Source organism: Lachnellula hyalina, assembly GCF_007821495.1.
Source record: "Lachnellula hyalina strain CBS 185.66 chromosome Unknown contig00021, whole genome shotgun sequence".
In the NCBI taxonomy this organism is placed as follows: Eukaryota; Fungi; Ascomycota; class Leotiomycetes; order Helotiales; family Lachnaceae; genus Lachnellula; species Lachnellula hyalina.
In genome coordinates, this window is record NW_022157135.1 from 239,677 (window position 1) to 263,132 (window position 23,456).

General features: G+C 47.1%; 8 protein-coding genes across 8 annotated transcripts; 4 read left to right on the plus strand and 4 right to left on the minus strand.

Annotated features, from left to right (window-relative positions):
• Nucleotides 1-297: 297 nt before the first annotated feature.
• On the minus strand, nucleotides 298-1,378 carry LHYA1_G002715 (putative oxidoreductase; the record flags this gene model as incomplete). The annotated part of the gene is made up of 5 exons (XM_031147690.1): nucleotides 298-596; nucleotides 665-806; nucleotides 862-940; nucleotides 1,018-1,287; nucleotides 1,362-1,378. The coding sequence occupies 5 exons, from the start codon at nucleotides 1,376-1,378 to the stop codon at nucleotides 298-300; spliced, it is 807 nt and encodes a 268-aa protein (XP_031007977.1).
• A 712-nt stretch (nucleotides 1,379-2,090) lies between these two features.
• On the minus strand, nucleotides 2,091-3,113 carry af380_0 (Polyketide transferase; the record flags this gene model as incomplete). Its single annotated transcript, XM_031147691.1, has 2 exons — nucleotides 2,091-2,882; nucleotides 3,003-3,113. The coding sequence occupies 2 exons, from the start codon at nucleotides 3,111-3,113 to the stop codon at nucleotides 2,091-2,093; spliced, it is 903 nt and encodes a 300-aa protein (XP_031007974.1).
• A 3,003-nt stretch (nucleotides 3,114-6,116) lies between these two features.
• fabG_1 (3-oxoacyl-[acyl-carrier-protein] reductase) lies at nucleotides 6,117-6,881 on the minus strand (the record flags this gene model as incomplete). Its single annotated transcript, XM_031147692.1, has 1 exon — nucleotides 6,117-6,881. The coding sequence occupies one exon, from the start codon at nucleotides 6,879-6,881 to the stop codon at nucleotides 6,117-6,119; it is 765 nt and encodes a 254-aa protein (XP_031007975.1).
• Nucleotides 6,882-7,713: 832 nt separating this feature from the next.
• On the plus strand, nucleotides 7,714-8,800 carry swnH1_2 (Dioxygenase; the record flags this gene model as incomplete). The annotated part of the gene is made up of 4 exons (XM_031147693.1): nucleotides 7,714-7,945; nucleotides 7,997-8,452; nucleotides 8,503-8,576; nucleotides 8,633-8,800. 4 exons carry the CDS (start codon nucleotides 7,714-7,716, stop codon nucleotides 8,798-8,800), a joined length of 930 nt encoding a protein of 309 aa, XP_031007990.1.
• Nucleotides 8,801-12,637: 3,837 nt separating this feature from the next.
• HNM1_2 (Choline transport protein) lies at nucleotides 12,638-14,315 on the plus strand (the record flags this gene model as incomplete). The annotated part of the gene is made up of 2 exons (XM_031147694.1): nucleotides 12,638-12,986; nucleotides 13,051-14,315. 2 exons carry the CDS (start codon nucleotides 12,638-12,640, stop codon nucleotides 14,313-14,315), a joined length of 1,614 nt encoding a protein of 537 aa, XP_031007991.1.
• A 1,203-nt stretch (nucleotides 14,316-15,518) lies between these two features.
• LHYA1_G002720 (uncharacterized protein) lies at nucleotides 15,519-15,974 on the plus strand (the record flags this gene model as incomplete). Its single annotated transcript, XM_031147695.1, has 1 exon — nucleotides 15,519-15,974. The coding sequence occupies one exon, from the start codon at nucleotides 15,519-15,521 to the stop codon at nucleotides 15,972-15,974; it is 456 nt and encodes a 151-aa protein (XP_031007987.1).
• A 241-nt stretch (nucleotides 15,975-16,215) lies between these two features.
• On the minus strand, nucleotides 16,216-20,236 carry Ube3a (Ubiquitin-protein ligase; the record flags this gene model as incomplete). The annotated part of the gene is made up of 4 exons (XM_031147696.1): nucleotides 16,216-17,144; nucleotides 17,189-17,719; nucleotides 17,768-19,962; nucleotides 20,022-20,236. 4 exons carry the CDS (start codon nucleotides 20,234-20,236, stop codon nucleotides 16,216-16,218), a joined length of 3,870 nt encoding a protein of 1,289 aa, XP_031007986.1.
• A 605-nt stretch (nucleotides 20,237-20,841) lies between these two features.
• On the plus strand, nucleotides 20,842-22,583 carry LHYA1_G002722 (Cytoplasmic 60S subunit biogenesis factor REI1-like protein; the record flags this gene model as incomplete). The annotated part of the gene is made up of 3 exons (XM_031147697.1): nucleotides 20,842-20,984; nucleotides 21,039-22,515; nucleotides 22,566-22,583. The coding sequence occupies 3 exons, from the start codon at nucleotides 20,842-20,844 to the stop codon at nucleotides 22,581-22,583; spliced, it is 1,638 nt and encodes a 545-aa protein (XP_031007985.1).
• Nucleotides 22,584-23,456: the final 873 nt, after the last annotated feature.

Sequence of the window (23,456 nt, forward strand, 5' to 3'; positions counted from 1 at the left end):
GATCACATGACTAGAAAGGTCGGGATACAGCCCTGATCCTAACACCACCCTGTCAGGAGATAGACTATTATAATTTAGAAGTAGGTTAATAAAGAAATAAAACTACTCATCCTATAAAGTGCTATAATTGTAAAGCTATAGACTTAGTCGGCCGGAGCTTAGTTAGCGTAAGTATTCATTGTAAACATATAATCCTCTATACCTTTATTACTAAACTCTTAGCAAAGTATACACTGTTAAGTAATATTGAATTTAGGTATAAACATCTATTTGGACCCTTAATAACCTGGATCGCCACTATCTTGCACAGTACCCTCCGTCCACATTCACCATTACTCCTGTCATCCAGCTCGCACCGTCGCCGCAGAGAAATAGTACCGCCTTCGCTACATCCTCTGGCAGGCCCAAATGTGGCCATGGTGATGCATTATGCAGCTCCTCGTGGAGGGCTGGGTCTTCCAGCGCAGAACGAACCATTGCGGTCTTCAAAAAGCCGGGACACACACCATTGATATGGATCTTATCGGGAGCGTAGTCAAGCGCTACCTGCCGGGTCAAGTTTGTCACGGCACCTTTGCTCGCACAATAAGACGCTTCTGAGCATCAGTTACTGTTATCATGAAACGGACAGGGGAAATGGTAGAGAGAAAAACGGCCAGCATACGTTCCATAGATAAACCTACTACGCCACCAATCGAGGATATATTGACAATCCAGCCACGGTCTCCGGAGGACCGTGGTTCTTGCTTCATCATCTGTGCAATGGCATATTTCATGCCGAGAAAGGTGCCTCGCGTGTTGATGGCCTAAGGTGGATTTAGACTTTTTATAATCATGATGATCTCAATTGGAATGCCCTACCATAGTCTTGTCAAATGCTTCTACCGACTCTTCTGCAATCCTGTTCTGCCCGCAGAAGATTCCTGCGTTGTTGACCAAGCTTCCATAAAATTAGCCACCGTTTCCATCAACTTTGTCAAACCAAAATGCGTTTCTGCACAGTCTGATCTCACATACATATCCAGTCTGCCGAATTCTGCAATGGCAGATGCAACCAGGGATTCCATGTCTTCCGGCGAGCCGACATCTGTTTTTCTGAAGATTGCTGTGCCCGTCTTTGCGATTACCTCGTGCGTAGGCGCTGTCACGACCTCGTATCCGCCAAGACGCAACTCAGGCGTCAAATCGCTGCATATCACCGAGGCGCCTTCGCTTGCCAGCGCAATTGCGATAGCGCGACCAACTCCTGAAGAGGAGCCTGTTACAATAGCAACTCGGCCTTCCAGACTGAAGATGGTGATGGGTTAGCATTAGGATTGGGAACGCTTTGAACTGGATTCGAGATTGGTGTCATTTCTTACTTTAGGATGTGCGACATGTTTGCTAGGCGAGGAAGAATCGCATGTATGAATTTGCAAAGTTCACATGGTGTGCAGTCAAGAGACAAGAGACACGAATATATTAGTCCTGTCGGAAAATTTTCAAAATATGCACACTATTGCTAAGAATCTAGCCATCTGAAACAAATGCCAGTATTGCGCTGTTAGTTTCCTAAATTCTCCACGAGAATTTCATCAGCCGGCATTGAACTAAGCTTTGCCCTGTCGTATTCGTCGCCTCTTGATTGCAGGGTATGGATCATAATCGAAGCATCACGCTTGGTGATTGGACATGCCTAAAACCTTGCACGCCACAGTAGCGTTATCGCGGTGCTCGCTGTCGACTGCTACATCCGTCTTATCAACGTCGAACACTCTCATCTACCCTCTATTATTACTCCTCCCTTTTCAGAAGAGTAACTCACCGAGAACATCAGGAGGACTGCTCCTGTAATCATTAAAACGGTTATAGTACATGTAAAGTAAGCTATATAATAATAAGATAAGATAGGACATAATATAGTTAAATTAATTATAGAAGAAGCTTAACTCTTTTAGTCTTACTATATATGCTCTATAGCAGCTATAGTGTCTATACTAGCTATGCTTCAGCAAAATTAGAGACTCTCTATAGTATTTAAACTTTTAGCTACACTAGCTGAGCGTACAGCTCTTCTAATTTACAGAGTCCAATTATGATAACATGCTTAGTCACGTTAAATACATCTTCAAAAATCTAATCTGTCTTTCAACATTAACCTCGAACGCAGGCCCGCTGTATGGGTCAAAGTGCCCCGTTTTAGCCATGAAAAATAGTTCTTTCGGCTCCCCAGCTTCACCAAACACGGCAAGCTGAGTCGGCACATGCACTGCGGTATCCTCCTCTGCAACAACCATCAAGAACGGCGTGGGAGAGATCCGATGGATGTATGCTCGAGGCTCATTCTTCAACAGCTTGAATAGGCTCTGCAGTGTGATTTTATTCTCCCATTTGACGCCATTGGGAAGGGCAGAGTGCACAAAGAATTTGTACGCATCTGCCTCTGGAAGGATGCTCGTCGAGGCCCGAGACTCTGCCTCGTCTAGACTGCTTGCCACGACCGAAACTATCTCTCCAGCCTTGCCAGCTGCAATTCCAGCACGGTCAGCAAGTATAGCTGGCATGATTGGCATCAGTATAGGTGCGTTGCTATTGCCCGACACAAAAGGGACCTGTGCGATGACAGCTTTGGCACGTCTGTCAACGGCAGCCGCTTGAATGACATTCCCACCACTATAACTGGAGCCCCAGATTGCAATTAGCTCAGGATCGACCTCAGTTAGAGTCGTAGCGAAAGTGATAGCGTCATGATAGTCTTCGATCTGGTGAAACGCATTGACTTCGTATCTGGGCAACCCGTCGCTGGCGCCAAAATTGCGGCAATCATAGACAATGGAGGCAAAGCCGGCAGCCTGAAACCGAGCCGCGAATGCGTCTAGGAAGAGTTCTTTGATCCCGGTGAGCTATGGGATAGAGCAAGTATTAGTAGACCACAACGACGGTTATGACTTGGAACCGGAAAGTAAGAGATATATAGTGAATAGACGAGCATAACAATAGGAAAGGTGAAGAGATGTACGCACGCCATGAGATAGTATCACAGTGGGGGCTTTGTTTCCTGCTGGATAAAACCAGCCTCTCAACTCCAAGCCATCGGTCGTCTTGAAACTGATGTCACGGCGTGGAGAAGACATCAGGGGCGGATGAGTTGTAGAGATCTACAAAGTATAGAGGTAGCAGAGAGCGCCGTATAAAGATGGATTCTAGAGTTGGGTCAGCAACGTAGCTATAAGCACACATATAAAGTAATAGCACGATCTCAGAAGTGGTTTTCTATAGCGCAAACTTGTTGCAATGGAGTAAGCAACATGCTAGAAACGAGTATGGATATGACATTTAACTTGCGTAGTACATTTGTAAAAGCCACTGGTTGAAAGTATGGAGATGAAGGATTACATAACAAGGTCAAGATGAGATAGGGTAGATCTTCCGGCAAGATGGTGATAGGCCCATCGGCGTTATCAGTCGCGTACTAAATGCGGATGGCGGAAGCGATGCATTGCTTTGTAGATGCCACCACCGACGACCGATTGTGGCAATCGACAGCGCCTTGAAGTCGGAAGTCTGGTTCACATTAGGGGATTGATATTTACGTAAATATTATTAAATTCCACATCCGCCCAAGTCATCAGACTAAGATTACATGATTCGCGCCAATACCTATAAATGATCGCGGCTACATCTGATACCCATGCTGATCGCTGTTAGTTACCTATACTGTCCCATGTAGCGCATTACTTCTCCAAGTTTCAGAAAATAAATACTTTTGAACAGCCAAAGTCACACGAGTCTCAAATATTGAACGATCGTTAGCTGTTAATAAATTTCAATCACTTCGACCTTTCCAACTTTGCATTTCCTGAGAAGACCTTCTACGGAACCCTTTGATTTACAACAACTCAGCGACAGTCTCCAAAATGACGCCAATTACCATTGACGCCATCAATCATGCGGGTGCAAGCATTGTGCCAGTGGACAGCACTCACATCGCCCCTGCTGAAGTCCAACGTAAACAAGTTGTACTGACGAAAGCGTCCCAGCACCTGCTTGATATCGAGGCGCAGTACACCGTGGGAGGTTTCACACCTCTACCCGCCTTCATGGATAGAGGCAAAGGTGCAAAGTTATGGGTCCGTGAATGATCTCTTCAGAGCTCCCCGCTATTGGGAAAGAGGACTAAAGTGATGTGTAGGACGTGGATGGCAAAGAATATCTCGATTTCATTTGCATGTTCAGCGCTTGCAACCAAGGACACTGTCATCCGACGATTATTGAGGCCATGGTAAAGCAGATCAATAAGGGTACGTTGCGCCCAATGTAACATCTTCCTAGACAATGGCTGAGTTATAAACTTAGCATATCTCATCAACACCTCAACGCACAACTCGCGCTGGCCGGTCTTTGCCGAGATGATGTGCAAAAGATTCAAATATGACAATATTTCTGCTATGGTCACTGGCGCCGAGGGAGCTGATCTAGCCTGCAAGATTGCCAGGCGCTACGCGCATGATGTGAAGGGTATCCCTTCGGACAAGGTACTGATTCTGGCTGTTTCGGACAGCTACCACGGATTGTCTTCAGGAGTCTGGAACTTGCAAGACCCTAGCCCCGCAAGAACAGGTGCGTCAATCAAGAGCGAGACAAGTTAGATTTAGCACTGACATAATTCCGATAGCTTATGGCCTTGACAGCGCGCAACACACCAATGTAAACCCCACCACTAAGCAGCTACTGCGATATGGGCACATAGAAGACATGGAGGCTTGTCTTCAAGAGCACCATGCATGTGTGGGAGCAGTGATCTTGGAATGTATCCGCAACACCGGAAAGTGTGTAACCCTATATATCCTTACCCTTACTTCTTCTCTTTGACTTAGGCTACTAACGTATTTCATCTCTAGCACATACGAAGAAGAAGTTTCATTTTCCCGGGGTGTCTATGACCTTTGTAAGAAATACAACATCCCTTTCATTGCCGATGAAGTCCGCATGGGCTCTTGCAAAACAGGAAAATTCTTCTCTTTCAATCACCTGGGCCCCGATGTCCGCCCTGATCTGCTCGTTGTTGGCAAATCCATGACCGGTGGTGTTTATCCCGCATCATTCGTCCTAGGTGACGAGGCTATGATGTCCGTCGTTGGGCCATATGAGAGCGGATCGACGTTCGCACATACACCTATGGCAATGGCAGCTGCTGAAGCGGCACTAGAGGTCCTGGATGGGGAGAATATGGCGCAACGAGCGAAGCATATCGGAGACAAGTTTTCGGAATTGACACAGGATTTGTGGGAGCATCCTTTTGTAGCAGATATCCAGGTTCGTGGGGCAGATTTCAGCATCCCTATTAGAGAGAATCCGTCTCGGAAGGTGACGGCAAGGAGGATCGGAGGCTTGTGCTTGAGTAAAGGACTGCTTCTGTATCCGTTAGAAGGCCGTTTGAGGATGGGCGTGAGCATGGTAATGACAGATGAGGAGTTGGAGCAGGGGGTTCAAATAATCAGGGAGGCGCTGAACGAAATTTTGGAATATCCGGGTGCAATCCCGGGAGAAGTATGGCATAAGGCTCATTAGACTGGATAAAGCCTATAGTATAGATGATAAGCAGCTGGATTGTAGAGGATAGGGAAGGGTCTTATGTGGAATCATTCGGCCGCCTGAGTTTAAGCTTATTTAGTGCAAAATTACAGCTCTGATGACTATAGAAGGTCATTTTTGAACTCGTTGCTGGTTATCAAATTCAGTATCAATAGATTATTATGAAATGAAAGTACACAGGACATAACTCGCCAAGTCACAAATCGAATCAGAATATGAAGAAGAGACTTGGGTTCGAAAGGATCAGGGACTTAGTGGACTCGAGCTTAACTCGCCCAGCACCGAGTGCTGTTAACGACAATATAGTTGATAAAAGTGACTTGTGATAGGACCTTGACTTTTGCATTGGCCAGTCACTTAAGCATATAATAGGACCAAACCAATCTCTTTATGTTTCTTGAGTTGCTACAATATAGTTGGAATAACCAGAAGGATAGACACTCTTGACGCCGTATTTAAAAGCTACTTATTAAGTGACACTCAGTAAATAATGCGATTAGCTGGTTTCTGGCATATCTACATACACTCGTGACCAGCTCATCTCACACAAAGCATAAGCCCCCATTAGCATTGACTGTGCTCCCTGTGCTCCATCGACTTTCCTCACTCGCTAGGAATGCCACAATCTGGGCAATGTCGTCTACAGTCCCAATCCTAGGCGCCGCTGGCGTTTCCTTCATTTTTATATCCCATTCTGCCAGCACATCGGCCCCAGTATCCCGTAACCACATATCCGTGCCGACCGGTCCGGGATTCACACAGTTCACCGTGGCGTTATGACTCTGCCCGAGTTCTGTGGCCCACACCTTAGTGACGCCCTCTAAGGCCGCTTTCGACGCGCAGTACGCCGTCGCGTACGCGCCGCCCATACGCGCCATAACGGAAGATATGTTCACAATACGTGGCGCCTTTCCAAGGTACGGCATACTCTCCATCACAAGAAACGTCGCCAACCGTACATTCGTATTGAACACCTTGTCCCATAGATCGTAGGTCATATCTTTAAGCAAACAGTCATCGCCCGCGCCGGCATTGTTGATGATGATGTCGATGTGAGACCATTTCTCTACAGCAGCCTTCACAATGCGAGCTGGTGCCTCCTTGTCATTGCCGGCGGCCTGCACAATCAAAGCTTCGCACCCGAGGGCTTTAATCTTGGCGGAGACTTCCTCAGCTTGCGACGAAGCACTTTGGTATGTGATGAGGACGTTTGCCCCACGGCTCGCGAGTTCCAGCGCAATACCTGCACCTATACCGCGAGAGCCCCCTGTAATAATAGCCGACAGACCCTGCAAATTTTTAACCATCTTGGAGGAAAACTTTTGGTGTTTGGGGAATGAGAATTCTTTTATGTTTGGCGTATTGCTGGGACCGAACGAGAGTGGTAGAAGGAATAGAATCAGGATAGGATAGAAGAAGCAGTCAGGAAGATAAAAGTTGACAGCGCGAGGCTGAAGAATTTGTACGCAATTGAGTTGTATATATTTTGTTTAGTAGGGCACGGCACGATTCATCTGGCTTCCTTTCGGGACAGAGATAAGCGGTGGCACTGCTAGCTTTAAATAGGCCATTGGCCTGGATCGGACTATGAATAAAACAAACAAACGATAACAATGTCTAATTTCAAGGCTAGGAGATGAGCTCGCTGCGGCCTTCCTTTATGGTTCCAACATAATATAGAAAAGTATATCCTCTTAACAATCTGATAGTCTATGCACGAAATACAAAAGGCAGAAGGAAAGGTTGGCAAGAATTGACCCAATCTATCTAGTTTATCATTCGTGCGGCATTCGCGCTAGAGTCGTACTAGACAACAAGCTTCGCCGTCGCTGTCGACTACTGAATCGGGATCGTGGGGTGGTGCTCACCCTTTATAATATGCATTCGTCTTAATTGTTATCTGCTCCCTTGTGCGGGGTAATTGGCCACGAAATAAGATCCTAACATACACCACTGATCGCAACTAAATTACTTATTATAAATTGTAGACAACCACACTTGTCTCACAAAAGACGTAGTTAAGAGCCGTCCTAGTACCGCCTCACGGTACAGTCTTTATAATATTGCAGTCTCCGTGTACCATATATTCGAATTTTAAGACACACAATATTCTAAAGCTCCTTCGCTGAAGTATTCGAGATGCATGCAACAGTTGATGACACGGTCCCAACCGGCAAGGTCATGATCGGCAGCTTCGATGCGACCTCTGCAACGGCCGATGAGCTCGTCAAGTCACTCATCGAAAATGGTGGCTGTTTCATCCGCAACCTAGTAGACCGTGAGGCTGTCGCCGCGATGCTCAAGCAAGTCCAGCCTTACCTTGATGCAGATGTACCATGGGAAGGGGAATTCTTTCCAAAGGAGACGCGCCGTGAGCTAATGAACTTGGAGAAATTGACTTGAAGTGCTAACAAACAAATAGGAGTCAATGGGCTGCCAGCGAAAGCACCCTTATACACCGAGAAAGTATTAGCTCATCCCCTTTACGTGGAAGTCAGTAAGCGACTCCTTACAACAACATCAACCAGCTGGGTTGGTGACAAGAAGGAAACTTATGAATCCCTCCCACAACTGAATTCCACTTCTGTCTTTGCAATTGGCCCAGGAGCTCGCGCCCAAGGCCTTCATCGCGATGACATATTGCATCACACCAACCTTCCGAAAATCACCGCCGAACAATACACGCCCGGGCGGGATACTGCTCTTGGGATTTTCATGGCTGCCTCCAAAATTACTACAGCGAACGGAGCAACCAGATTCATCCCCGGCTCGCACTTGGACGACTCAACACATGGACCTGGTGACGAGAAAAAGGTCGTTTTTGCAGAGATGGAACCAGGAGACGTATTTCTGATGCTTGCCAGCTGTTACCACGGTGGTAATATACATCCTCTCTTCGTATCAATGTTTACTAACCATAACTTCAAGGCTCTGCTAATACGACAACTGACCAAACGCGCACGCTGTTTGGCTCGTTTATGTGTCGTGGCTATCTCCGCCAGGTACGTCGCTTGCTTTCGTAACCTATATAGCTTGCTATACTAACAATCGTGTATAGGAGGAGAATCAGTTCCTGGCAAATCCTATCGAGGAAGTGCGGAAGATGCCGGAAAATATTCAGAGGATGATTGGATACTCGGTGTCGAAGCCATATTGTGGATGGGTAGACCTCAAAGACCCGATCAGCTTTGTGAGAGATGTTGAAGTCAAATATGGTGATCCATAAAGACATAAGAACATATGTTTCAATCCGTTAAGGATGATTCACTGAATTGATGGAATGACTCCCAGTTTTCCAAATCGGCAGGAATTCAGTAAGATAAGGAAAAACAATATCATTTCTACTTTCTAATTTTGTCCATAACCTCCATAATCACTATGATCTCCCGGTCCGAAATCATATTTTGCAGCTTTATATTATGACAGCGCGCTACATCGTTTACTGAGTATCTACTAGTGGATTTCTTAGGTCCTATTTGGCAGAAATAATTCGAGACCGGATTATGCTCAGATTATATTCGGATTATACTATAGGTTGTTTCGTAGATTGTTCTCATATAAATACTATCAGTATAAAATAAATTCCTCAACCGGTTTTTGGAAGTGGGGTGTTGTGATTGACTGAATCGTGATTTTGACCCCATTTTACCGATTTCTACACCTTTAACATAAGCGCCCCACCAAACACCGGTGTAGGGTCTGATTAGTGGGATAGGATAGGTAAGCTTATCATAACCGTCAACTACGCCACTAGCTCTGCTCTATACCTCCAACTCTTTGTGGGCCTATCCTTATCATCAGGATGCGTGCGGCCCTCGCTCTGTCGCCTTCTATTTCGAAATCATAAATACATACTGCACGCTGTTACATACCGTAGCTGTGAAATGCCCTGTTGAGTTGACTACCTGGGTATATGAGATATAATCCTCGAATACCTCGCCCCGCATTTTATCGAGCCCGCAGGTCATGGGCTACTGACTACTATGCCGGCGACCCGCAATCGCAAGTCGCGCTCATTTACGATACAACGACCACCACCTGTGAAGCTCAGGAACCCTGTGCAGCGAGCCAAGACCTACACAGGCTGCTGGACATGTCGATCCCGCAGTACCAAATGCGATGAGGCCAGGCCGACCTGTCTACGATGCGCTCAGAGGGGGATCGTGTGTGAGGGCTACCATGTCAAACTGGTCTGGCAGGACGACCAAGAAGATGGGGCGAAGCCTGCTCAGCGTCGGACGTTCTTTACAACCGAGTGTCCTCTTCTCAGCTCCCGTCAGATACGTTCTGCATTGGAGAAGGTGGAGGCATGTCCTTTCCCCCTCACTGTAGTGGCCGACCTGTTTTCTGTATTCCCAGCATCCGAACCCCCGGTTCCGCGTACTGAATCCAGCACTCCTGAGACCAACTCTCAGCTTGCTGCTTGTGAGTCGCCGGACTTATGTGACCCATCGGACTGTCAATCAAGTGACGTCTCCCAACAGTTGGATCAGAGCAATGACGAGTTGCAAATCGACCATGAAACACAATCTTCTGGCCAAGAGACTGAAGTTGCCCTGGCCATGGTTTCAATAAAGCAAAAGGTTCTCCCTAGGATCGTCGACTATGTCATGATAGCCTCATCAGAGGAACGGTCACTTCTTCACTACTGGGTCACCTTCTTGAGCGGCATGATGATACCGACGCAGCGTCTCGACAATCCCTTCCGTACTATTTTTATTCCTTTGGCTTTGGCCGCAGCATGTTCAACGGAAGATTGTTCTGGAAGTGCAGCGCTTTTACATGCCATCTATGCACTTTCAGCCTTCAACCGCGCTGGAATATCTTCTTTTCCTAAGCATCTAGAAGAGCTTGGTACAAAGCATCATAGAATTAGCCTTCGCCATCTGCGCAGGAGTCTGGCACAGGGCGATATGCCCCCGTCCCAGCAAGAGGCTATCTTAGCCACGATAATCACAATGAACTCAATAGAGATCATCAAAGGCACCTCCACGACCTGGCGTACGCATATTGCAGGCGGCAAGACTTGGCTCCAGTCTTTGACTGGGAAACAGAGTCCTAGCTTTTCTCTTCTCCGTCAGATATTCTTCTGCGTAGACGCACTGGGAAATCCCGAAGCTGATGGCCAGAACAGTGGAACCCCTCATGAAGAGCCAAAAAACCAGATGATTGCAAGCTCCATGGTCGACTGGAATACTGGGTATTGCTTAGACCTGCTTTTCGGTGTCACAAAGCCGCTTTTGCAAGCAATTATCCGCATCAACGCCTTATCGAATGCCTCCCAAGCAACCGAAGATCAGAAAAATGACCTCGAACTCCATATTCGTCGCAACGATCCCGATGTTTTGGTGTCAGATATTAATCCTGACTGTGACGAGATAACCCGACATCATACTTGTGCCTTTTTCTGCGCCTGCCTCATATATTTTGAACGGTGCGTCCGGCGAACACCTTCACATCAGCTCCAGCGTCTCGTTCAACGGAGCCTTGATCACCTAGATGCAACTCGCGTTCTCGAGTCCGAAAAGGGATTTGAAGTCTGTGGACTCTTTTGGCCCGAATTTATTACGTTTTGCGAGGCTGAGGAAGTAAATGACCTAAGGGCCCGTTCACTTCGCCTGCTGGAAAAAGGCAAGGCGCGCGGGATTGGTAACATAATCTCTGCCGAAAAGGTCGTTGTTGAGGTCTGGCAGCGGAGGGACAATAGCACTGCAGAATGTGATGTCAGTTGGCATGATACAATGACGGATATGGGACTTGATATACTTCTAGCCTAAGTCATAGAGTAGACGATCATAACGGCTACTCCTTTCTGAAAGACTATAGTGATTAGTGAAGTTTGAAATTTTGTGGCTTGTTAGATTGCATGCCAGTAGTCGGGAATGTTCAATGATAAGGTTCTCGAAAAAGACAAATTAGATAGTCATGAGGGTGAAATTCTCTAAATAGTGCTCGCCGAGGAAACCTTCATAATGCGAGCGTACGTAATAGAATACGATAAATAGGGTAGTACTACTTGAAAAGCATTCAAGGTATTGATATATTAAAATTAATACGTTTTTATAAACGTTTTATAACTGTTGGTATCACAGGGTGATAATCCGTGATCACTTCTATACTACGTAGTAGACTTGATACTGGTTGATGTTGCTTAGCATTCATATGGTGGTGTAGACGCGAAGAGGTTATGCCTCTTTGCTGACTAAGCTAGATCACATGACTAGAAAGGTCGTGATGCGGTTCGCGATGCGGTTCAAGTATCGCAACAATAACTTAACTATTATATAGAATAAAGTAGAAGAATATAAATTTAAAAGTCTATTTAAGAGTATACTAGAACACTATTAAGCTGTTATTAATACTAAAGACTAGGTAAAGTGTAAGTTATTAGTATTACTCTACTTAGAATAGAGTGTTACTAGTTATAGGCTGTACCTCCGTTCATAGGTCTCGCTGTGGCCTGCCCTATTAAGGCGTGCCGTTCTTGTCTCCCGTGGTGTGCCGGGGAATTGGCCGATGGCAGTCGCTTATCGTTCTTCGGGACGGGCCCATGCTGTTGTCCGTAGGTGGCCGGCCCTTGGTCTTTTAATCGTCGGGTGGAGAGGTGGAGATCGCGTCCTTACTAGTCCTATACTAAACCCGAATGGGCCTCCTTTGATAAGGAATAGGAGGAAATACAGTAGCTATTATGATTAATTGTATATGGTATCGAGCCGCCTCGCCTCTATGTATCTACCCTAATCAGATCTAGTTGTACTCGCTGTTCCCTTCCTCCCTGGAAACTGTCTCAAACCGACGGGCCGGTTCTGCTCGCTATGTCTTCTTTATAGTAATCGCAATCTATAGTACTATACTATCTGTATGTCAGGATCACATCGTCTCAACGATTGTTGTTTCATGCGATACTGTATATAAAGCAAAGTGGATATCTTGCTTAAATGTACGTCTCTCTCTATCATCAATACTCGCTCTAGAGTCAGCGATAGAAAAAGAGATATATATATATATATTGCTCTGCATTGTCACATCTCTATCTACCGGCTTCCTCCACTAGGTCTCTATCATGTCGACATACCCGACAGGAGATGCAGAAAAAAGGATGAAGGCTCCAATGGCATCGCCAGAAATCACAACCAACAACAATAGCGACAACTCCGATCGGATCAGCATCTATGAGGGCGAGGCTCACGTAGACAACCCCCAGCCAGAGAAACCTTTTCAGCTATGGAGTACCTTAGGGATAGCTTTCGCTATAACGTCGACTCCGATCGCCATCGGCACCTACCTCTCCGTCAGTGTGGGAGTAGGGGGTAGTCCGGTATTCTTCTTTGGTTATATCCTCGCCGTCACTATGAACTTCTTGGTTTGCGCTTCTTTGGCGGAAATGGCCGCTGTGTTTCCTCACTCCGCTGGTCAGTTTTGATATCTAATGATATGAGTGGTGATTTCATAAACACTGACACCGTCCCTTTCCAGGTCAGATCTTCTGGACGGCAGAACTGGCACCCGCCAAGCATGCCCGAGGCCTGAGCTATATCGTAGGCTGGCTCACCTGCGCTGGCTACTTCTTCTGGATGGCTGCGACGATTCTTATCACGTCCCAGTTGATCTGGGCCTTGGTACAAATTTGCAACTCGACATTCATCACACAGCCTTGGCACTTTTACGTGGCATATCTGGCTGCCGGTGGTTTCAGCTTCCTCGTCAATGTACCCTTATTTCGGTGGTATCCATACCTTCTTAAAGGCCTCGTGGTCTATATTAACGTCGGCGCCTTATTTATCATTATTGTCCTTCTGGTTCGAGCCCACCCCAAACAGAGCGCGGAATATGTCTTCGTCGACATCGTTAATCTCACGGGCTGGTCTTCGAATGGCGTCGTATTCTTCTTAGGCTTACTCCCGGGTCTTACCGCCGTGAATGGATTCGACTGCGCCGCACATATGGCCGAGGAGATGCCTGCTCCCCATCGCCAGGTACCGCAAGTCATGCTCCTGAGTGCGCTATGTAACGGTCTAGGTGGCTTAGTGATGATTCTTGTCCTAATGTTTTCTATTACGAATGCCGCGAATCTCTTAACGCCCGTTGGAGCGCAACCAGTTGCTCAGCTGCTAGTCGATTCCCTGGACTCCCTTGCCCTGACCGTGATTTCGGTCGTTATCTTCATCATTTGCTTCTTCTTCTCCAGCGCAACTGTGATGACCACATTCAGCCGGGTGTGGTGGGCATTTGCAAGAGAGGGAGGAGTACCATTTGCTGGCTTGATGAGCCGAGTAAACGAGAAGTCACTGATACCAGTCAACGCCGTCTTGTTCGGCTTTATTGGTGCTGCATTAATTGGGTTGATCGAACTTGGATCCTCGACCGCGCTCAATGCCATTCTTGGCGGAGCCATTCTCTGCATCTTCGCATCGTATGCCATCCCAATCACTTTATCGCTGCTGAATAAGCGATCCGCGTTCGCCGCACCGCATTACTGTGATCTTGGCCGTACTTTTGGTACAGCGCTGAATGTCATCTCCGTTTGTTGGATCGTGTTTGTCTTCGTCTGGTTGTGCTTCCCTCTTTACGTTCCTGTTACCCCGCAGACGATGAATTTTGCCGTGGTGGTCTTTGCTGGCATTGTTGCCATCAGTGGCATCAACTGGGTGTGCTACTCACACAAGATTTTCACGACCCCCGAAGCAGTAATTGTCTCTGGCCGTCGAGAATCACTCCCACATCTAAAACTTGAGGCTTGAGGGAGCTGGTTTCCTGTATGATATGTAGCTAGAATACAATGACGAAGATATACGAAGATGAGATTTTCTTGCGATGAAACCAGCCTAGGGCGAGTAATACAGCAACTGTGTCTTAGCAGCAGTATAATTCGTGCGTCAATATTAACATTTTCTATAATCTACGTTTTGAATACACTTGTTCCATCTGCTCGTGTCTCTGCTTCACCCACTCACGGTCTTCTTTAGTGACTTTTTCCCGAGCAGGAACGCAGAAAATAAGGAGCAATGATGAATCGGTCCATAGCCCACAGGCATTGTCGACATAAGCTGAATCAAAGTCGAGATAGTTTATTGGACTCGCCGAGAAAATGTAGATTCAAGGTACACACGTCTTCGAAGCAGAAGATGGCCGAGCCAGCTGAAGCATCCACTCAGTGTCTCTAAGTGCTTCTCTGTTATATCATCGCAAGTCCCTCCGTCATCGCTCGAGGTTCTGGGCATTTGGCAAAATTGATAATAGATGATGGGCAAAGAAGATGCTAAGATATAGAAGGGTGTATGCCAATTCTAAGTGTGTTAAACAAACCTGTTGCCCTTGAACGCGGCGTTGTTTTCTCATCCCTACTGTATTTCCGTGTTCAACAAAGTATTTTCGCGCTGCTAAGTAAAATAATTGACAGCAAGGCTATCGGCAGTGGTATTGGAACTTTATGCCACGGAAAAAGAACTTCTGCCCTTATCAGCACTTTGTGTCAGCATAGTTTAGTTCATTCTCCTGAATGCATCACTAGATTTAAAGTGGTTCATGGTTTATGAGTCGTGAGTGTCCGATTTAAAATATATTCAAACTTCCTTATCACTCCCTCGCTGTTAGTTTCCTTTCTCGAATCAATCTGCTTCTATGGGACTCGCACCCTATACTATGATCAGCTTCGCTGTGAAGTACTATTTCCAGAAATATACTTTAAATAGATAACTACCCTCTTCTCTGCCTATCTTTTCAATTAAGAGTATATTTCAACTATAGAATAACATACTATCGACCTCTTCTAACTCCTGGTCGTCACTTTACGTTTGAAAATTTGCTTGTCATCTTCTGTCAATTCACATAACGGTGCGATAATACGGCAGTCATCAACAGCTATTATCAAACCTCACCAACCACACTCTCCGACCTTCTCTTTTCCACCCAGCTAGTATATTCGCTCTCTCACTATAAACACCATGACAGAATATACTGGTCCTCTTACTTCCCTTGGTCTTCGATACATCAACGCCCCAGGCATCGGCGAAAAGCTCTCGCCTCTATACAACATCAGCTCTGTAATTGTCATTCCACCTACGGCAACCGTCTATGAAACTTGTGGCCATACCGGATGCAATATCGACATCGAATACCCAGAGGGGCTAAGAGAAGAAATCCTGCTGGCATTTAAGAATGTCGAGAATGCTCTTCTTGCTGCGGGCGTCAAACAGGGTTGGCAGGCAGTCTATAAAATGACCACCTATCATGTTGGACCAATTGAGGAGCATAGTGCGGGTTTGGATGAGGCCATAGGCCATTATTTGGGTGCAAATAGGCCCGCATGGTGTGGGGTCTGTGTTGCGTCGCTGACAGGGCCGGCGAGGTTGGAGATTACTGTCTCTGCGGCGGTTGTGCATCCACAACCTAGCACGTAAGACTCACCTGCAATGCTTATACAATCCCGATCATTTGGTTCCACGTATAAAACAAAGAAGGAGGGCTGAGATAAGCTGGCAGTTCCGTGTATATTGATTGTGGAAAGAAAAACCTGCATATCAACATCAAAACGCCTCTAGTGTCCAATGAATTCTTAGTTAATCCACGCCAAGACAAGACATGCATTAATATGTCATACAAACCCCCCTATACTTTCCACTTCGTTTCCCACCCTCTCCATCACGCAAACCCAAAACCCTGAGAATTCTCCAACGCCATGCCCAACTTCTCCTTCAACACCTCCTTCCCCGAGTACTCCGGCATCAGCAAAATCCCATAACAAGTATAACTACTCGGCAACTGCCCATCCCCAACCCCATTTCTCTGCAGCGTAAACTGCAGATTCCGCATGCCTCCCACAGGAACTCTATCACTAGCCGTCACGAATTCCAGCAGTTTCTTTCTATGTTCCAAGTCGTACTTTTTCACGATACTCCAAAAGTCCCGCACGGTGCGGTGGGATGCGTCCCAACCAATGTAGCGCGTGCAGCGCCGCAGCTCGGCGATGTCGATTTCTTGGATACCTTCGAGAATTGATTGCAGGGTGGTGGGTGTGAAGAGGGTGAGAGATGCGGGGGATATACAGGCGAAGAACCCTTTTTTAAAAGCGTCGAATTGTGGGCGGATTGAGACATCTGTGAGGAAGCGGATATAATCGCTCACATAATTGTTGCGGTTGGCGTTCGTGACCATAGGCGCGTCTACAGGGTTGAAAGATGTGTGCGCATCGGTGAATTGGGGCCAGTGAGTTGTTGGGGTGGCTGCATTAGCACCCATTTCCATGGAGATGGGCTGACCGAATTGCTCGACGCTGAATTCGTACGTGCGGGCGAAGATGTCTTCGATTAGCCCGTCTTTTTCGTCCCATTCGAGGAGGGTGGTAAGGCCATTGGCCAGGTCGGGCCAGCCGTCTGCGATGTGGTGGAGTTCGGAGACTTCTTCACTGAGGAGCTTTTGGTAGAGGGCTTTTGGGAAAGTTACGGGGAGGGTGAGGCCGTTGTAGATGGCGAGGGATATGATTAGGCCAATGAGTTCGAATTTCCAGAGGGGTTCGGGAGAGCCGGGCTGAAACCAAGTCATTTTGGTTCTGCTGTCAATAGTGAAGGTGCCTATTTACATTAGCACTGATCGGAGACGAGAAGAAGTTGCTTACCATAGTCAGGATCAAGAGCAGCCGCAATGGCTAGTCTGAAGAACTCCTGTTGCACCCCACCAGAATCCATACCTTCTTCTCCACCTTCCTCACCTAATCGGATCTTCAAAGGCCGCATAATTTCACGTTCCTCTCGTCTCCAAATAGCATTAAAGGTATCTTCAAGCACATTTCGTCGACTAATCTCGAGTACCATGAAGCAGGAAGTGCCAGTCTGCAGACGATCAAGAAGTCTGTAACGAGCACTTTGATCGGGTAATAACTTCATTTCAGGATCTATAGATCTCATAAGTCCGCTGGTAGCTCTGGCTACTTCATAGGCTTGGTTCATGCGGGAGTAATTGATTGAGCGGAAGTATGTGACTAATGTTGAAGGGTTGAAAAGGTATGGAAAATCGAGCAAGTGAACAGTTCGTTTGTTCGATTCAAATTTTAACCATTCGAGAGGCATGGCAAGTGGGTCCAGACGTTCAGCGAAATACTCGGTACGGAAGTGGATATCCCCAAGAAGTAACGACTTTCTATGTTTGTCTAAGATTATCAGCATGGGCGGAAACAAAAAGGGACAGAGGTACAGACATATGGCAGCAATCAAGGCTAGGGCTCCACCGAAAGCTCCCTCGGCGGGCACTTCAGCGGATCCCTGCCAATCTTGAAGCAACACGGTTCGAGCCCAGTCGAGGAGCAAAGTTGGCACTCTCTTCTCATGTAGATCCCGTTCGTCAAGATTAAATGACAACGCAGGAGTTATCTCTAGATCGAGAAACTTAAGTTTCGCTAGTAGCGCCTCAAGAACATCTGGCTCACGCTCATCATCGTTTCGCACATCATTCTGAACATCCAGCAATTCAGAGAATCGTCTTCTCGTGGGTATTGACGCAAATAGTCTACGAGCAAGTCTCAGAGCCAGCTCATTCGTAAAAGCATCTTCGTATGCAAGACATAGGTTTGTAGGCTCTAGTGATGATTTATCTCTTCCTAGCACCGTCAAACCATATGAGCGAATTCTAGACATGTTCGCCAGTTGTCTCGCATTGGAAACAAGGGGTGCAGCTGCAACCAAAGCATGAAGGCATATGCTCATGACTTCTGCAGCCTCTTCATTCGAAAGAGACTTGCTGGATGGGCTATTCTCAGGTGGTTTCGCCCAGTCATGAACCGTTTCTAGCTTATCGGGAAGATTATAAAGAACACCTGCAACAATCCAGAGGCCGTGGAACACGATTGATGGGGCTACTCTTGTCATTCGAAGCAAGAGGTACCAGATCGTGTGCGTGTCGAGTAACTGGCCATCGCTGTCCCTGAACGACTGGAGTAAGGAATCGGGTTTAGAAAGAACGTCGAAGAAGGATTGTTCGATAAAGGATCGCCATCTTTCCTTAAGTGCTATTGGGTCTAGATCGCTCAACCCTGGATCTTGGCGCTTCAGTTTTGGATATGGCCTATGCAAAATCTTCACTGTCTTGTCATTGATGGTCATTTGCTCCAAATCATGCTTCTCAGTAGTGCCATCCGTATGCATAACATCACAGAGAAAATCGATTAATTCGATAGGAAGGCCGGACATGGACTGTGGGGAAGATGGACTCTTGATGGAAGGGGGTCTTGAGACATCGGTTCTCTGTGGTATGTTTTCTATTTTCACTTTTGCTGTAAAAATAGCCTCCTCTTTTGGGGCTGGACTGTCTTCGCTCACAGCAGGTGGCCTTTTCTGTTCAGTGATTATTCTGACCGACGACGATTTTCCGGCTGTTATTGACGTGATCTCGGCAACCTGTAGTTGAGGACCCGTGTTCGAGGACTGACGTGATATATTCTGCTTGGTATGCGAAGGTCGGAACTGGGGTAAAGTCATGTCCATGGAGGGATCGGATGGCATGGAGGGTATGTTCAGAATGCCCTTTGGTGCGTGATCTTCCCTTAAGTCTGATTTTTTCTGGCGATGTGAGCTTGAGGTCGATTTCTGGGTAGGTCTAGAGGTTGGTTTGGATTTGGAGTCTTGTAAGCTTGGTGGAGCTTTTGCAGTCCTCGGAGATGGTTTGGGGTGTGATGCTTCCTTTGCTACCTTGACAGGCGCCGGCTTCTGCAATATGCTGTCTTCTGAGCTGCTACGTATTGCCGAAGCAACGTTCGCTTTCTCTTTCAGGTCGTTCGATTTAGAATTGTGAAGATCCTGGGGCGATGGTTTAGGGTTATCCTTGTCGGCCAACTTTGCAATCTCCTCTGGTCTACTTAGAAGTTCTAGACTCCTTGGTGTAAGCCATTCCAACATCTTGAAAGCAGTCGTCCCAAATACATTTTGAACGAACGATCGATGGTCGGTACTTGTAGGCTCGTCTAGGCTTTTCAACGGATCTACACCAATATTCGTAGGTGGTTCCTCGTCCTTGGGACTATTGCTGTTGGTCTTCCCTTTCGTGGCATCGCCGCCAGGGTGTATCCTGCCCGCTGGTTGCCCCTTAGACTCATCACCATCGCTGCTTTCTTGCCCAGCTAACCTTTCCTTTTTCTCGGGTGGTTGCACACTCCCATTCGCCTGTTTCTTAGGTTTTGGAGGGACTTTCACCTGTAGTATAGAATGATTTGCACCTGGGTGATGACAAAGTCCCTGCTCTGGATTATCTTGGCTTGCCATATACACAGCCAGTGTCCGGGCACTTGTCGCATTGTATCTGCGAACAGGGGCGCCGCCTGCAACATGCTTTCGAGAGGAGAAGCATGTTGAAGTACTGCAGGTTTCCGAGGTGCATCCGTATCTGATCTGGAATATGTATCTAGGAGGTTTTAGCAAAGAAAGGGGAACCTTGGAGAAAAGGCGGGGAGGGGAGGCTACCTTTCAACTAGAATCTGGAAGTGGTAGCGCCGAGCTGCATGATGGATTGTATATACTCGTCTTGGATCATCAATGTCGATGGTGACCTTCTTTAAGGCCTCTGGCGCATCGGGAGGGAGACGTGGAAATGGCGTTGTTGCCCACAAGGCTGCGTAGACCTCATCCTCAGTAGCAGGATCGTGTTCATGGTGAAGCCTTTGGATATCTCGAGTCATGACAACATTAGTCGCGGCGGTGGTCGTTAGTAGTCGTAGCTCATAGACAGGAGTTTCTATGCGAAGTGTTATTTCTGGTATACCATCTGAATTTCGTTCTTGAAGTGTCGATGTTGGTTTATCGTGTGGAGTCCTAGGTAGGTAGGCATAAGCGTCCGGGACGCGGCTGAAATACGGTACGACGGTACTATACGGTATTCTGGCGCGTCTAATATCAGGCTGCCCCTGTCCTAATATGGCTAGAGCACTAGTACAGATGACGCGCGATTAGTCAGCGGCTATTATCTCTGTGCACTGTGCGGGCGAGATTGTGAAAACCCCCACCACAGATTTTACGTGTGACTTCATCTGGCGGAAAAGTGAAAGCAGCACCACACCCTCGTCAAAGTAGTACGTCTTGTTCTATTTGTCACCTTTGAATACAACATTTTCAACTCGTCGTTGCACTTTCACTTTCTAATTTGCAAGCAACAGGAACTCCGGAAAGAAGTCGAACACCGTCAACTACCTTTCTGGCATATTTCGAATCTGCCAAAACCCATTCAACACACATCTATATTGCGACAGCACAGCCTTCGAACAAGCTCTTTAGAATTACTTCCAAGATGGCATCAATAACGGCTAACAGAGCCACTCCTACGGCTGCTTCAGCAGATACCTCGTCGACCCATCCATATACTTGCAACACTTGTCAAGTGGCGTTCAGGAATAGCGAGCTCCAGAGAGGGCATATGCGCAGTGATTGGCAGTAGGTCTTGGATACTTTCTCACAAATAATATCTTTGTTAACCGCTTTGGATAGTCGATACAACCTGAAACGTCGTGTTACCTCCCTCCCACCCATCACCTCGGAAACATTCACGGAAAAGGTTCTTCAAGCCCAAGCCTCAAACACCGAAGCAGCGACCAAGGCGGCCTACGAGAAGACTTGCAATGTCTGCGTACGGACCTACTTCAGCGAGAATGCATATCGAAATCATTTGGGGAGCCAGAAGCACAAGGCGAAGCTTGTAGCGGTTGGAAACCGACCTGCGGATGACGACACGAGTTCCGTCATGAGCTCGACCTTTTCTTTGGGTGAACCGACGGCTGCTGTGGATGAAGAAGTTGACTCCGATGCCGAGGAGGAGTTCAGTGAGGTTGTTGAGGGTCTCAAAAAGACAAATTTGAAGGATGCTCCGTCTGGGTCCAAGAGACCTTCTCGACCACATCATTCAGCGCAAGATGATCAAGTATCTGTGGTAACAGCATCATCTGTCACAGCGGCGGATGATGAGGTTCCCCGAGAGACAACTCTAAAGCGCTGCCTGTTCTGCAACTACGACTCTCCTTCTGTCTCTTTGAATGCTGCGCACATGGAACGTATTCATGGCATGTTTATTCCCGAGAAGGCTTACTTGGTAGATCTTGAAGGATTGATCGGTTCATTGTATGAGAAAATTAATGAGTACCAGGAATGTTTGTTTTGCGGAAAACTCAAGCCAACTGTGTTTGGTCTTCAAACTCACATGCGGGATAAAGGCCATTGCACAATTCCGTTTGCAACAGAGGAGGATCAGCTTCAGATTGGAGAGTTCTATGACTTTAGAAGCACTTATTCCGACGAGGAGGATGAGTCCGAGTCCGAGGATGCGCTGCCTGGCAAGAAACAAAGTGGCGGTGCCAAGTTGGGTGCGAGACGTGAGGCGATGACTGACAAAGATGGTGATGATGCCATGGGTGAGGGTGACGGATGGGAGACAGACAGCTCAGAGTCGTCTTTGGACTCGGCTGACCTCACAGCCGTGCCACTTGACCAACGTGAACACCAGTATGAAAAGTTGGATAAGCATCCTCATCATACACACTCGGATCCTCGACCTCATCACAACAAGGATGGCTGGCACTCTCATGCACACAAGCATGCCCATGCCGTGTTCTATTCAGATTATGAGCTACATCTTCCTTCTGGAAGAACTGCAGGTCACCGATCCCTGAACAAATACTACCGACAGAATCTGCACAATCATCCTTCGGCTGCAGAGCGACAGGAACAGCAAGCTATCGAAGCCTCAGAAATGGATGAGGATATGGAAATAGAGGATGAGCCAGTTGCACGGCGAAACGACCGCGGCAGAGCTCTTACAAGCCGTGATCACCTTGGAATGGTGGGAGTTACTGCGGAGAAGAAGAAAGAGGTGCAGGCTGCGGAGAAGAGGTCAAGGAAGTTTGAGGAGCGTGCCAGAAGAAAGTACGAATGGGGCGTGAACAAGCAAAACAACTCGCAGAAACATTTCAGAGTAAGTCTTTTCGACATTGCGACATGGAAGCGGTATGCTAACATTTGTAGGATCCATTGCTGCAGTGATTGGGCTCTGTTTGGTTTCGGGTTTTGAAGTTGTCTCTGAGATGCGATGCATTGATGACTTGTGGTGCACCAGGTGCCTTGATTGCATGGAAGAGGGCGTCAAAATGAGTCTAAGTCCTATATCTTAGGACACCAATAACCACCAGCCTCAAAAAACTCTTGCACGCTCATAAGCAACCACCAAACTTGACGCAGTATCATGTGAAGACAATACCTATGCTATACGTATAATTTTATGCCACGCCATTTGGTGTGTATGTAAAGTCGACCTAATATGCAGCCTTCGTATTAACCCATACCACTCACCCTCTAAACGTCAGCATCTTGAACCACGTTTCTGCCATGCATGCATGCATCGTTGAATCCTACAGTATGAGTAGTTGTAAATCCTGACTTCTTTTCTGAGTAATGGGTGACATGACTGGCTTGTTTTTTCTCTGTTTCAAGCTCCTCCTTCCTACTGTACAGTAAGTAGCAGGGATAATAAAGGGATGCGATGCGAGCGATGGTAGTGCCCAATATAGCCGCCGACAATCATCCCTGGACCGAACCGAAATAAACCAACATACCCTACCTCTACCCTACCTCTACCCTACACCATCTACCCAGTGCGCGTCCCTATTCAGCAACGCAACCCAAGTGCTGTAACCCCTTGAATTGTCAACCTTAACCTTCGAGAACAATTCTTTCCACGCCAGCATTAAATCCTTCCCAACTCCAACTCCAAGTCCAACTCCACCTCCACCTCCACTTCGAAAATAAATTTACACTCTTCATTCCTTATTACCCCTCTCCATCTTCCTCCCCACGAAACAAGACTCTTCCGCCCATCTAAGGATAATCACCCCCAATGCGACAATAGACGTTCGAAGC